Source organism: Manacus candei, unplaced genomic scaffold (genome assembly GCF_025592945.1).
Source record: "Manacus candei isolate 608988 ecotype Guabito, Panama unplaced genomic scaffold, ASM2559294v1 h1tg000026l, whole genome shotgun sequence".
Taxonomy (NCBI): Eukaryota; Metazoa; Chordata; class Aves; order Passeriformes; family Pipridae; genus Manacus; species Manacus candei.
This window is the reverse complement of record NW_026138074.1, coordinates 3,307,139-3,321,126: the sequence shown is the minus strand read 5'-3', so window position 1 is coordinate 3,321,126 and position 13,988 is coordinate 3,307,139. Positions and strand designations below refer to the sequence as shown.

Below are 13,988 nucleotides of genomic sequence, written 5' to 3'. Positions count from 1 at the left end.
AAAATCAGGGAGAGAGTTCAGGTTCAGTGTTCATATTGATAAATGTGAATTAATGCACACAGAAATGAATTGTCAGGACTCCAAGACTGCAGTCTTCTGAACAGAAATATGACCTGTTTGAAAAAAGTCCCTCAGTAACCTCAACTATAACTTAGCACATAGCAGAAAATGATTTCTGAAAATATCCCATATTATCCTTTTGGGACATTGCTTAGTTTTAGTCACTCATCCCTCAAGCTATCTAGTGGAAACAGAGGAAGCACAATGACAAATCAACACACTAATAGGGGCAGAGACAAGAGAGATTTCAGTGAGCTGTACTGCACATACAGGAAAAAAGATGAATAGAGGAAATACTAAGGTTTTGTAAATTGGTAAAAGTGATACAGATAATGATACCATTTTCTGTTTCACTAGGAAGCGCAGTGTCACTGGAAGGTAAGAAATATGTTTATAATAAAGATAAGAAGGCAAAATAAAGAACATTTCAAAATCTTGTCTCATTAACCACTGGTGCCCTCTGACATGTAGCATTATTGAAACCTGGATATTAGGTTTATTCTGAAAAGGATTTGCTATTCCTAGTAATGAGGAGGAACAAACTCTTCCACTGGGTCAAATAATTAGCCACTCGCTCATTAGAGACATTTTGGAACTTCCTGAGAAGCTGCAGGCATAGATGATGCTTGAGATATTCACCAGTGTGGCAATACCTCTATTTAAAGAGGAAAACGAGGGCTGCCAGGACTCTGTTCTGTGAAAATGAGTACCTTTTAAAAATTGAAATTGGGAATCTGAGTTCTTATTTTTATTGAGTAAATATAGGAGGGAAAAAGACCTAAGCCATTCTATATGCCATTAATTCATTCTGAAAGCTAAACTTCTAGCTAGCTACTTACACAAGTTGTTTGGGACTATTTTCAACTGGTGCTCATGAAAGACCTTTGGTATGTAATAGCTGTGCTTACCTTTATCCTCCTGAAGTCAATGCAGAAATTTGTATGGATGCTACTTAACTGACTTTGGAAACCATCAGCATGAAAACCTGCTCACTTTATGCTAGAACAACATAGTAGCACTAGCAGTACTAATGATGCAATGAATGGGGGGAAAAGGGAAAAACTTGGAGTGGGGAGAAAGAAACACTAAGAACCCATTTTTAGTTGCAAATGTCTGAGCATCTTAAATTTACAGCTCTTTGAAATTCTTCCAAGGAAAATATCTGACTAGAATCCCTGGATATTAAGCTGTCACTTGTAATTTTGGTTTTGGGTCAGATCAGAATTTTCAGGGAAATATTATAAAAGCACTATGCTGGATGCAGCGAAATCAATTATTATTCCTTTCATTTTCAATTCCAGTCTTAAAAGAATAAACTGTAGATCTGCTCTGCTCGACATACTTTTCCCATGATGAGATAATTTTCCTCTATTAGAAAGAAATTTCAAATTGACAAAATAAAAGAGAGGTATGTGTTACACATGTAATTGAAAAAAGTGTGAATGTAAGGAAGGGGAGGAGGGGGAAGGGGCAGAGGAAAAGGAAGAGAGGGAGAACAAAGAGGAAAGGAAAAGAAAAAGGAGTAAACAGCAAATGCCACAAACAAAACAGAGTCCTCTCTAAACTCAGTTAAAATTGTAATCTTTCATGCTCAGAGAGTGAACTGGAAGAATATGAGCTGAATTAAGTGTTCCTTTTCTAAAGCATATGAATGAATCATGTTCCTGAGTGTATTATTTAGTACTTATCTGAGAAGGGCTTGATGCCAGCAAATTCTGAATCATAACAGCTTACAGGGATTAACAGCAGTTCCAAAGAAAATACAGAAATCATCTGAAATATTTAAACATTTTCAGTTCCTGCTTTGCAAGCAGAGCTAGGTAAATAACAGACATGATCTGTGTGATGGCAGGGGGATTGCAACTAGATGATCTTCAAGGTCCCCTGCCACCCAGGCTATTCTATGATTCTCTGATCAAATAGGGCTAAATAAAACCATTTCAGTGGAAGGGACCAGTGCCCATCCACTTCACCACTTGCAGTCTTGCATAGCCACTTGTGCTCCTCCAGGATGGGTTGGGGGCAGAGCCAGGCTGTGGTCTAACTCTCAGGCTGCTGCAGTCAGAGTCGGAAGGACCACAAGAGTTCAGCAGCAGCATTTGCACCTCCTAATGTGTATTCCTCCCTGAGGGATTGCAGATTGCTCTTCTGTCCCCACATATTCACTGCGTGGTTATGCCTGGTTCGATACAACCACGTCTCTGGTTATAGCCAGGTTACTGCGTGTTTGATCAAACTCACTCTGTACCTAACATGGTTTGGCATTCAGTTCATAATGCACAGTGATTTTTAAATGGAGCAGCAAGCAAGAGCTGATTATCATACATCTTATTCACAAAAGAGAGCTGGAAGCATGCAAATCAAGGGTAAATCACTGCAACACTTACATTGTTTGGTCTGTCACAGGGATGCTACATAATCGTGTGCAAAATCCTGACATTAAAATTCACTCACTATCTTTAATTACAGCCCTCAGGCGTCTTAGGGGAGCTGGAATCTGCTGAATACTGAGAAAAAGATACTGTCATGTAATTGGGTTTCAAAAAAATGAGGGAATGCCTGTCTCGCCAACCAGGGAAATAGTTAATGAAGCAAGGGAATACAAATTCCCTGAAGCTAACCACCAAAAGGCATCAACTCATGAAATAACTAACAAAGCCAAATCCAGGTAGAATGGGTTTAACCTTCCCTTTGTTAATATTAAAAGAATTGCAAAAGAAGCTCTGCAAGGTAAAAATACCAGTGAACTCAGAAATTATTAGGCTGGGAAAAAGTCAATAGCCACAGAAAAAAAAAGTCATCAGAGCTTGAGGGAGGAGTAGGTTAAGCAAAATGAAATGGCAGCAATATCTATCACTTGCCAGAAGGATAGCCTAATAAAATGACATATTCAGGAAGGTGAGACAAAATGTCAACCTTCCCTGCAAGATGACAAATAAATTGCAATGACCTGATTTATGCCTACATGAATGACCCAGTAAAATGCATCTTGAAAAAGAAATGAGACTTTATTACTGGGAATAAACTAGGGAAGGGGATGCTGCCAGAGGCTACAGAGATATATTTAACTTCTCAAACCAGGCAGTTTTCAGACAGTCTTCTGTATTTAAGGGGTTGCACATATGTCCCAGTACCTTCCAAAATTCCTAACTCTATAGGGAATTGCTTATCTGTGGGATCATACATGGAAAATTGTGCCATCACTGAAAAGCTCATTCTCACACAAACTGCAATTTCAGATGTTTAAAACTTGACAGATCTTGAAGACAACACTGCAGGCAGCAGGTTGAATTCCACCACATAAGGTACAGATGGTGAAGAACTCCAAACTGAACAGTGATGGGGCCCTGCCCTCTTGAAAGACGAGTGTGGCTTACACTCGGCAACCACAAGAACAAAAGCTTTGCCATGTAGGCATATAATTTTGTTCTTTTTTACAAATTACATTGAAAAGGGTTGGTCAGAGACCTTCCTCTGCAACAATTTTCTATCAGAATATCTATTTCTAAGGGGTGTGCTGGAAAGAGGGCAATACAGGACTGCATTGGCATATGTATACAGAGAGTTGTGGGGAGAGGAATTTCTCATCAAATGCTCTCAACATACAAATGAGCTTCCTAGGATAAGCAGGACAAAACTGTTATAGAGATTATACTGTGATTTAATGTGATCAAATGAGCTGTTGATGAAATTTTATCAAAATCAGAATGACATTAAGTCAAAATGAAGAACAATACCTAAACAAGTTAAAGAAGTACCATAAGTGAAGTATACCGATGACTAAACATTCAGCTAGGCATCACTGGATATGCAGGAGGAAATGGGCTACTATCCTCTATTCTGATAATTTGGAATCTCATATCAAGGTTAGTTTCACAATAATTTGGAGGGAATAGTAAGATAATAAACGGAATCTAATCTGCAAGAATAGCCTGGCTTTAACTGAGAGCAATTGGACTCACAAATATCCTGTTAAGGTCAACTCAGGAAAAAGGAGTTGGCTTTCTGTAAAGGAGAAAACTTGCATGAGAAGATTTAGAACATGGTGTTCATTTACCCCACAGATGGGTTTCCAAATGTGAATAATTTGCTTCGCAGCTCTATGTTAATATAATGGAGTGGGTGACTAGAATAGTTATACCTTAATAATGCAAGGAGGAAACTCACGCTTCTGAAATTGTGGAAATGGTTGCATTGACTGAAGATGTACTAGATCAGTATCAAATGGCATCAGTGAAAATGACAAGAGAAATTGTTCCTTTATGCACATCTACTTATTATTTACAGATGTCTAGTCTTTACAGCAGTAGGTGGCACGAAATTTTTGCAGGGTATTGTACTTCACATCATTTTGTTCAGAAAGGAATTTTGACCGAGAAATCCCAACAGTACCAGTCTGCACAGCTGTAGAAAATGTCAAGTACTGCACAGACCAATGCTCTTCCTCAGAGGAGATTTCAACATGAATTGAGAAATAGTAAAGACTGCATGGAAAAGCCATGTTCAGATTTTGATGTATCTGCCAGTTGACAGAATGAAACAGAGGTCCCAGAAAACCATTTGGAGGAAACTGCAGCTAAGCAGTTTCTTAGCAAAAGAAAATTGGGAGGGACTGTTTGTGACTGGTGCACTGGCATAGGAACTGAGTTCCTGGAAGAAGAGGCACCACAAAGAAGACGAAAAGATGAAAATTTCACAATGGAAAAGGCAGAGCTGTAAGAATTGACAGTATCTGCCCAGATAAAGGGCCTGCAGGTAAATACATACACACACACACTGCTACGAAGTCATCTCCCCAACATGGTTATGATTCTTGGTATAAAAAGTGGTTGTTGTAGAAACCCCTGTGTGGCAGTAGTCTGCAAATACAGGTTTTGCATAGCCAAATACAGACTATGTTTTTGTATATATCATATAATTGTGCCAGTCTAGGTCCTCAGTCATTAAATACAAGGATTTTCAATCCAATTTGATGACTGAAAGTATTAGCAATTCCTTTTCACCAGTGAAGTTCTAGTCCTGTGTTATCCAAACACTTCAGAATATGTTTACCTACATCTGAGCTTATTGATAAACATAAGCCACAAGTTTTTCTGTACAGGTTACTGTTTTTCTATTTTTATTCTCTTGTATGTCTATGCAAATTTGGTCCTACTAAAGCACTAAATAAAAGGGTTCATGTCTTTTCCCTCAAGGTTTTTAAACTTGTTTAGATATGCTAATCAGCTTTTTTGCTTAACAGCCTCCAGAAAGGTTGTTTCTTTAATTAAAGTGATAAAGGGAGATATTAATAATTAAGCATATTTTTATTTATTGATCTGCATGAGTAGATAAAATTTTAACATCTCTACATTTTAGCAGCTCTATGTAGGGATTTCATAAAATATTTAATGTCACATATAGTGCCAGTTATTCTGTGCATCATTCTTTTGCCCCAGTTTTAATTAACTACTACTATACCACTATCTCAGTCAAAGCAAGTTTCTGCTTTTCTCCTTGTGTCAGGAAAAACTGTCTCAAGGTATTTAATACAGATCCTTCCTGCCATGGTAACTTTCTGAGTCTTCATCCACAAACCCAGACATGGCTTCAGGATGAAATGACGTGTTAAGTAATTCTTGGGGATGAGGTTCTGGTTGCTAAAGCAGACAACAAGCTGTAAACTCTGGAATCTCTTTCCACTAGAGCCTTAATTGAAACCACAGTATTTAAGTATGGACTGATACTTGTATTTGGGACTGATGCACTGATTTATATATGACTTCCATAACATGTTCTGCATTTCACATACCTTGCCCTATTTCTCCTCCCTAACTGCCCTCTGCTGGTACCTCAGAAAATGTGTTTGTGGGACAGCTGGACCTTTCACTGGACTTGTGTTTCATCACTTCTTGGATCTACACTGAAAGGGACGTGCTGGACTGGGAACCTTTGACTTTCTATTTTCTCCTTTCATTTTTTCCCCTTCTAAAATTTCAAGTGCACTTTACTGCATGAGGGAAGGAAGGTCTCACATACAGTTTTCAATCATAGTGAACGTACTTGCTTAGGCCTAAAATATAAAGAAGAAATCCTACAGAGCAATCTTTGCACCTACTCAGCAACTGCTGCAATTCATTGTTTGCAGAAGCTAATGTTGCAACTCAGGCTGACTTCAGATTCTTCATATCTTTCGTGGAATGTGGCCCAGTTTCTAAATTTTATATTCTGAAGTATTTTGTAGAGCTCTACACATAAATAATTTCTGCCCTTTGCAGGATTAATGTATTCTTTGCTCATTAGTGGCCTTTGCGGAGGTTGCTAGTCAAGTGTGTTTTACACAAGCAGTTTATTTGCTAACATATGATCTCAGTGTGAATGTCAGTTTTGAGGAGCTACTTGGGGATTTAGAGTTAAAGAGGTTATTTGCCTAAATGAAAAAAGTATCAGGAAACATTTTTATCTTCCATGTGTTTCAAGGGCCCTTTAACTGAAGAAAAATCTACAGTACCATTAAGAGTGAATAAAAAAAATAGGAATTTAAAATAATTAAAAACTAATTTTTGAAATAGATTTTGAATACAAGTAAGATGAAGACCAATTCTGTTACATGATTTTACAAAACTATGTGGCCAAACATACGGAATCACGAGTTGAGTGCTTAGATCAGAATGGGCATGGCCTATCAGGAATGGAAAGTTCCACAAATAACTAATGCAGTAGATGCTTAAAAGGATTTGATAAAATACATCTAACCTTTGTCTTTTTCAAGGTATGAGTATTTACTTGACTACACAAAAGCTGATTCTCACATGTTTGTGAATGCTTTTTATTAATCCAATGAAGAACTCTAAATGTATGCACAAACATAAAACTATGTCTAAAAAAAATCATTAAAATCATCCAGGTACATGGGAGGCACTGAGCATTTGGGTGTGAGGTGAACAATTAACAAAAAAGTTCAAATTCAGTAAAACTGAATCAATTCCATCTCAGTGCCACCTGTATTTTGCATAATTCCTTAGTGTTTGCTTGAGTCAGACTTTATTCAATGGGATTAGATAATAAGCTCTAGTGTCTTGATGAATCAGAAGTTTTAATTCAAAGATAAATATTTAATGTAATATAATGAGATTCATAATAAGCACAAGCAAAAGAAAAGCTACTAACTGCAGAAATCAGATTTCAAAGTCAGGAGCAGATTTGCAAGTCCTGCCATGGGCTTCACCCACAATATCATAATTAAAACCTGTAATAATGTAAGATCATCTAGGAAGTATTTCAGCCTTTAGCATTGTGTACATGTAAAGCATTTATTCTTACAAACAAGCTATTTACAGTCCCACTTCAGACCTTTTTCCTTTGATGGAAACAGTAATCACTGCAGAATGAAAGATGAGCTACACTCATGGTTAGTTGCTTGTATTCCAGCAGTGGTAAAACAAATCATTAAGATCAAAGGACCAGCCATTTTAATAAACTGTACACTGTTGTTATTGTGACATATGGCTTTGTTCTGCCAGAGGGAAGGTATAAAACAGCACAAAAGAGAAATCAATTTTTTTTACTCAATGGCTCAGTGTTAACAACAAATATTATATAAGTATATATAATTCCTATATGTTATATGCATACCTATATATTAATACACAGTGGAACTCTAGTTGTATATACAAAGAGGTAGGTCAGGTCCTGACTTGCAGTTAGGACATGGCCAGACCTTATGCTGGGACACAGTGGAAAGTAAGTGCTCCCTGACTCCCCAGTTTATTCATAGGTTTCTCTGGCTTACAAAATGGTGTTGTTGTTCCATACTGAGCAGGGGACCATTTTATGATTCAAATGAAAAGTATATGGGGAAGAGCTGCCATGGAGAATAGGACACATTCAAAATTATTATTATGTAACTTGGAGAGTTTCATGTCTTTTATAAGCTTTTGGTCACAGTTCTTTTATTTCAGCTGATGAATGAGTTTGCTTTTCCTCATATCTGGGTATTCAACCAGTAAAGATGCATGTCATCTACCTTTTGAAAACAGCATTCTCTTGAAGGGGTCTCCACCAGGCTCCAAAACAAATGGCCAAAACCATTGTTCAGAGTTGTTGAAGGTTAGAAGCTCCAAGCCAGCACAAAGAGTTAGATGTAACCTCATCTGCCTTAAGTACACTCGCTAACTCATTGTTCAAAACATGTAGAGTGAATATATGCATATTTAGTAGTGATCAACTGATTTTTCAGGATCCTGGCTAAGCTGATATTCCTGGTCACCAGAAATCATTTGATTTGAATTCTGACCCAGAGAACTCAATACAGAAATTACCAAGGTAAAAAATAAATATGAAATGATCCTTTAAACATTAAACACTTCAGTGCCCTGTGATTTTCATAATTTTCACGTGTTTCTCTATGCTAGAAAATGGTGGAGTAGACTTGCACAATTTGAAGGTAAAATTATACCAGTGATATAATTCTTAATATAAAAGAAAGCTTCTGAAAATGTTTAAACAGAAACATGTATTTTTCACTTATTGCTTCATGAGGTCATGTTTAAACATTCATGAGTCATTTATCTTAAAATAAATTCTTCTTCATGGACCTGTCTGATTATTTTACCAAATATTTTTAATAAGTTTTTAATGTGTTTTCCCCTTTCTAGTATTTCTAACTACATGTTAGAACCTAATTTCTTAAAACTAATGGATGTTCCTCCTTCCATTATGATCCCTTTCTGCTGTTGCTTAGCCACTGATTATATCACCTAGACACTTTATCTTCTCTTTTATGAAAAATGTTGTTATAGCCTGAAACAATTCCACCATAAAGATAAAGTACTAAGTATTTTGTGCAGGTGAATAGCTCTTCCATTTCCCATACCATTATCAGATTGGCCTATTCCTATAGGACTGCAGCATTTCTACAGTCAGGATATAATCAACATCTCTTTCTCATTCTCTGAATATTGCTGATAAAAGAATGAATCTTATTCCTTCACGCTTAGCTAGGCAAAACGGTGCTATTTATTTAACTGTTTCAGGAATCTCTGAACCATACAGATAAACTGGCTTTTGGATGAGCAGGGTTTATTCCACTGTATCAAGGGATGTGAGGCACCACTTAATTTGGAGCATTAATTACTTAGATACATTATATTGTGGTGATATGTACAGAAACATAAATTATGAGAAGACTTGGCTTGATTGACAGAAATAACTAGATTATATAAAGAAAAAATATGCATTTTGAGTACTGAGTCTTGAATATTACTTGCCAATCCAATTCCTCCCAAAATACAAATAAATTGAATGCTTCCAATCAAAGAAGTACTTTAATTAATAACCACAGGCCCCTTTTTATTTTTTTTTTTTTTTCAAATTTAAAAAAGCAGCCTGTTGGTATATAAGTAGTGAAAGTACTAAAGTACTTAACACTCTACAGCTGTGCTCCTGGAATGCAAAAAGTATTACAAACAACAGATTTTACTTCATTCAACTATTCTTTCATTTGATTCAAATATATTAATCCTGAGACCCAGTGGAAACCACTCCATTTTCCTTGGTTTGGATTGAAATCAGCCAGTTCCACCTATCTGAGATATTTGATGGGTATAAAACTTCAGGTAAGAGCACTGCCATCTGTGTGGTCTTATATTTTAATCTTACTAAAGACATGCCACACAATGCAACTGATTGCACTCTGGCTCTAAACAGCCCTTAGGTTAAGCAAGTCCTTCTTTTCACCTCTGGCTGATCTTAATCTGGAACAGAAATCCTGCTCCATTATTTGAAGCACAACTGGACTCACTGGAGCAGTTATGGATCTGTGCCACATTTCAGATTTTTACTGATAGTTTTATACTTTTTTAATTGCATATACGAAAGATTTGTTTTGTAGGTCATATGTGCTCATACATCTTAAGGCTGCCACTCAACACTATAAAGTCCAATACAGAACTTGTAGATCATTTTTGTGAAGGTCTGCTCCTCTTAATTTCTTTCCTTCTTTTGAAAAATTTTAAGTTCTCATTTCCAATTTGCTGGATTCAAAATGTGCAAGTATAAAGAAAAGGTCCTTACGTGAAGTTTCGATCAGAAAGCACTGACTATGTTGAATCAACTTGTCCATGGGAATATATTTACAGTGTCATAACTTGAGAACTTGTACAGGTCAAATACATGCCAGAAAGGTGACATTTCCCAAGGGAAAGAACTTCTGACTTTTGTTCAGCCCTAGTCCATAGCTCATACAGCCTTAGTTGTGCTGATTAGCATCAATAGGCATTTTCTGCAGCACAATAGAACAGAATGATGCTGATGATTTCATTTAAAAAATAACTGACTATTATTTTTTTTTTACTGATTGAAATATATTGAGAGAAGAATTCTGATTTGGGGTTAATATTTCTGTATAGGAAGGACCGTGCCACTTAACTATTAACTAAAAAATACACCTTAAGTGATAAAATAAAAAATTCTGTGCGAATAAACCAGGCCATTTTATTCCTTTCCCTTTTTTGAAGTATATTAATCTCTGAATTATTGCTAATAATTACTAAATTCCTAGATAGTTACTGGGGAATTATCAGCTCGCAATAAAATATTGATTTTCTCGGACTTATTGACTAAGTTTGACCATCAAATTCTTACAGAAATTGTATCAGGATAACATTTTCCTTATTATTCTTTGAGAAGACATCTCATTACCATGCAAATGGAAGTGCCTTTGAGCAGACTAATTGGTATATGTGACATATAAAGGCTGAAGTCACTCCACAATTTATACAGAAAGTATAACTGAAATTTGACTGCAAATACCATTGTTTTCTTGAGATTTGGTATTTACACATAGCAAAGTGGGAGGTGGATATCTATTACATATGCAAAGATTAGAAAGAAGAGTTGTGTAAGATACTATGCCTCACCACCAGAGAAAGAACATTTAAGGAAATGCATTTGATAATTAGATTAATAATACACAATTAATTTGATAGAAGCAGGCAGCCTATTTGAAAGCAACAGAAGTAAATAATGTAATCAAAGCATATTTGGTCCAATTCCCTGCATTTGTTTATTTATTTAAAGGCATGTTTTGTACACACATTATCACTACCTTTTAATATTTATTTTAGAAGAGAGTGTAATAGTCAACAGGCCAGAACACTGAAAAAGACCATGTGTTTACTTCTAAGAATAGACATGGTCTGTAAGCAGTTTAGGCAGCTTCAAATTCAGTTTCGGACACAACTTCTCAGGAACACTGTTCTGTAGGATGGGATACAAAGAGACTACCAAGTGTATCAGAAAGGATGCTACCAGCATCTGTGACACAGTCTTCAAGTTGATAAACTTGAACACATAGACACAGAAAAATCCACTCCAACATGTAGTTTTAGCATGTGAATACAAACGTGAACCTTAACACACAAATCAGCCAAACTGCCAAGAACTGTGCCTTTCTTTATCATGAAGCTAATCTAAACTCACTGTCACTCTCAAAAGCAGGTCAAGCTAGACTAATCTTTCTGATGTGCAGTCATTCTTCTTAAGTGCCTAAACATGGAGCTTCTGCAGCCAGCCACAAGGCAGTCATTGATTTCATACTGTGAAAACACTTTCTAAAGACAACTCTGTAATCAAATGTGGTTATTTACCTGTCATAGTCTTGGCAAATCTCCCCAACAGCTACCAATGCTTTCAAATACTCATTGGGTTGATAGGGGTGGATGTAGTGCAGTGAGCAGCTGTTCCTAGGATCACCATTTGATGCAGTGAAATCTATAGCTACCTGGAAAAGAAGAAAAGTCAATGTCTTGCACAGCTCTTCTGAGCATATCCACATCAACCACATATCTTCACCAGAAACAGTTTGCTGTAGAGTCTGCAGCCTTAAAGCAAAGGTCATTTTACAGTGTACTTAATCAAATTTGTAGTAGGATAGTACTGATAAATATATTTAGAAGCAAATGACAGTTTATAAAATAAGAGCTAATAAAACTAAAATGGTACAATTAGAAAAAAGATTGCCTGCATTGCTATTCTATGAGGGAAAACATTTTCTAATACAAATGAATCAAATTAACTATCTCTAGGTTCTCATACTTAATTAAATTATTCCAGCTAAGGTGATGTTCAGTACATAAAAGCTTAGCAGCAAAAACGTCCCTGGAGAGTTAAGGGTCCTACTAAAACTATAAATTAAAACTAAAATTAGGGGCATTTCTTAGCTTTTTAATCCTTACTGTGGCTGTAGTAGTAGATATTGCCTGTCTGGTATTTTTTTGTCTTCAAAATGTCTAAGCATTAAATAATTAACCCTCCCAATTTCACAGTTGATAGCAAGCTTAAATGTAAGCTGCAGTGTGAAAACAAAGCTTGAATCCTACACAGGTTTTTTTTGTTGTATGAAAAAGCTTAGAGAACATTGTGGGAAGCAGTCAATGCAAAAGCAAATATTAATGAATCTTCTTAAAATTAATTTCTCCCTTTTAAAATGCTCTTTATACTTCTCACTGAAGATGTACTCTGGCATGCATTTTCCTGTGATATGACCATCATGGATCAGAAAGTCCTCTGCTGAATTTTTAATGCTGCTTTATAGGAATTCCTAAAAGGAGTTGTTTAGGAATTCCTAAACAAGAATCCTAAAGTGTTTCATAGAGGGAACAAATTTACAAAATTTCAAAATTTCCTTGTGATTTTTTCCAATAACCTATTCCTCTAAAAAACCCATTACACCTGAATATTCAATAAACAAAGCCACAGAGTTCAGTTTTCAGTTTTACAGTGTAGCTGAAAGGTAAGAAAGGGTCTTGCTGAAGCCTGCAAAAAGAACTCTGAAGGCCCAGCTTGCCTTTGCAAATGTGCAGCTTCCCCAGCTGCAACCTCTGCTTGGCACAGGGAACACTATTTTATGCAGCTCTAAAATGAAAATGAAATTATATTTTCATGTTGCCTCCAAAAAATTACACAGTCCTCCTGAAACTTACTTTTTGTAGCTAAAAAGTAAAAGGGAAATGTCATAGTAGGTCAACAAAACATTGTTTTCCCTCACTGTTCCTGATATTCCACCTCTATCTCTGAAGAAACTGGCCTCTAGTTAGTTTGAAAATCCCTTTATTGCCTTGATCAACTATGAACTCCCAGCACCTCACCACATTCAGTCAGGAGAGATGAGTTTTTTGGCTTGCAAATAAAGTAATCCTTCACCACTGCTTCCTACTCACTATTCACTCACTGAGGCACTGAGTTTGTTTTCCATAGAGATTTTTTTCCAAAATTATAGCTTGATTTAACTTGAATAAATCAATGGGAAACCTCTCACGCCTGCACTTGTGAGTGTCCCTAACTAAGAAACACTACATGTACATATCCGAGCAAGAAAGAGATACTATTGGTTCATGAAACCTAAGGTAAATCCAGGGATGCTTGTATGGACTAGCTTAGTTTTGGGATACTTATTTGTTAAAAATCTTACTAAAAGTATGCACATTTTCTTAAAAATATGTATATTTTTTCTAATACTAATTCAACCTTAAATTTGATCATAGAAGGTGCAAAAATGTCACTGTATGATAGAGAAAAAAAGGGTATTCCTGTAAAGTTGTTTAAAGTATGTGTTTTTACTGATAATCTCAAAAAGCTAAAGCACTTTAGCAAGACTTGAGTGATACAGCAAACAAAACCGGACAAGTCTTCCTTCATGGCTGTTAGCCATGGCTAAATGCTTTGGAAATGAAAACAAGAGCACAGTGTAGGAATCAGGAGTGGGTTTCATGAGCTTGGAAAAAAGCTTGTGGCTAGTGTTTGGGAAAGAAAAAACACTGCCTAGAACAAGCTTCCTTTTGGAAATGGTCATTGCAGTAGAGGTCTGTTGATAAGTAAAAAAAATTCCTAATTTCCTGTGATGAAGCATTTATGAATGTTTGTACTTGGATGCAGTGTGGTTGAATTTG

The 13,988-nt window shown here is 36.3% G+C and overlaps 1 protein-coding gene across 3 annotated transcripts in view; it reads right to left on the bottom strand.

Annotated features, from left to right (window-relative positions):
- Positions 1-13,988, bottom strand: part of CPNE4 (copine 4) — a 224,071-nt gene that overhangs the window by 26,351 nt on the left and 183,732 nt on the right. For all 3 annotated transcript variants that reach the window (XM_051789115.1, XM_051789113.1, XM_051789112.1), the window contains exon 11: positions 11,688-11,821. In XM_051789115.1, coding sequence (XP_051645075.1) covers positions 11,688-11,821 — 134 coding nt within the window. The remainder of the gene's footprint in view (positions 1-11,687; positions 11,822-13,988) is intronic.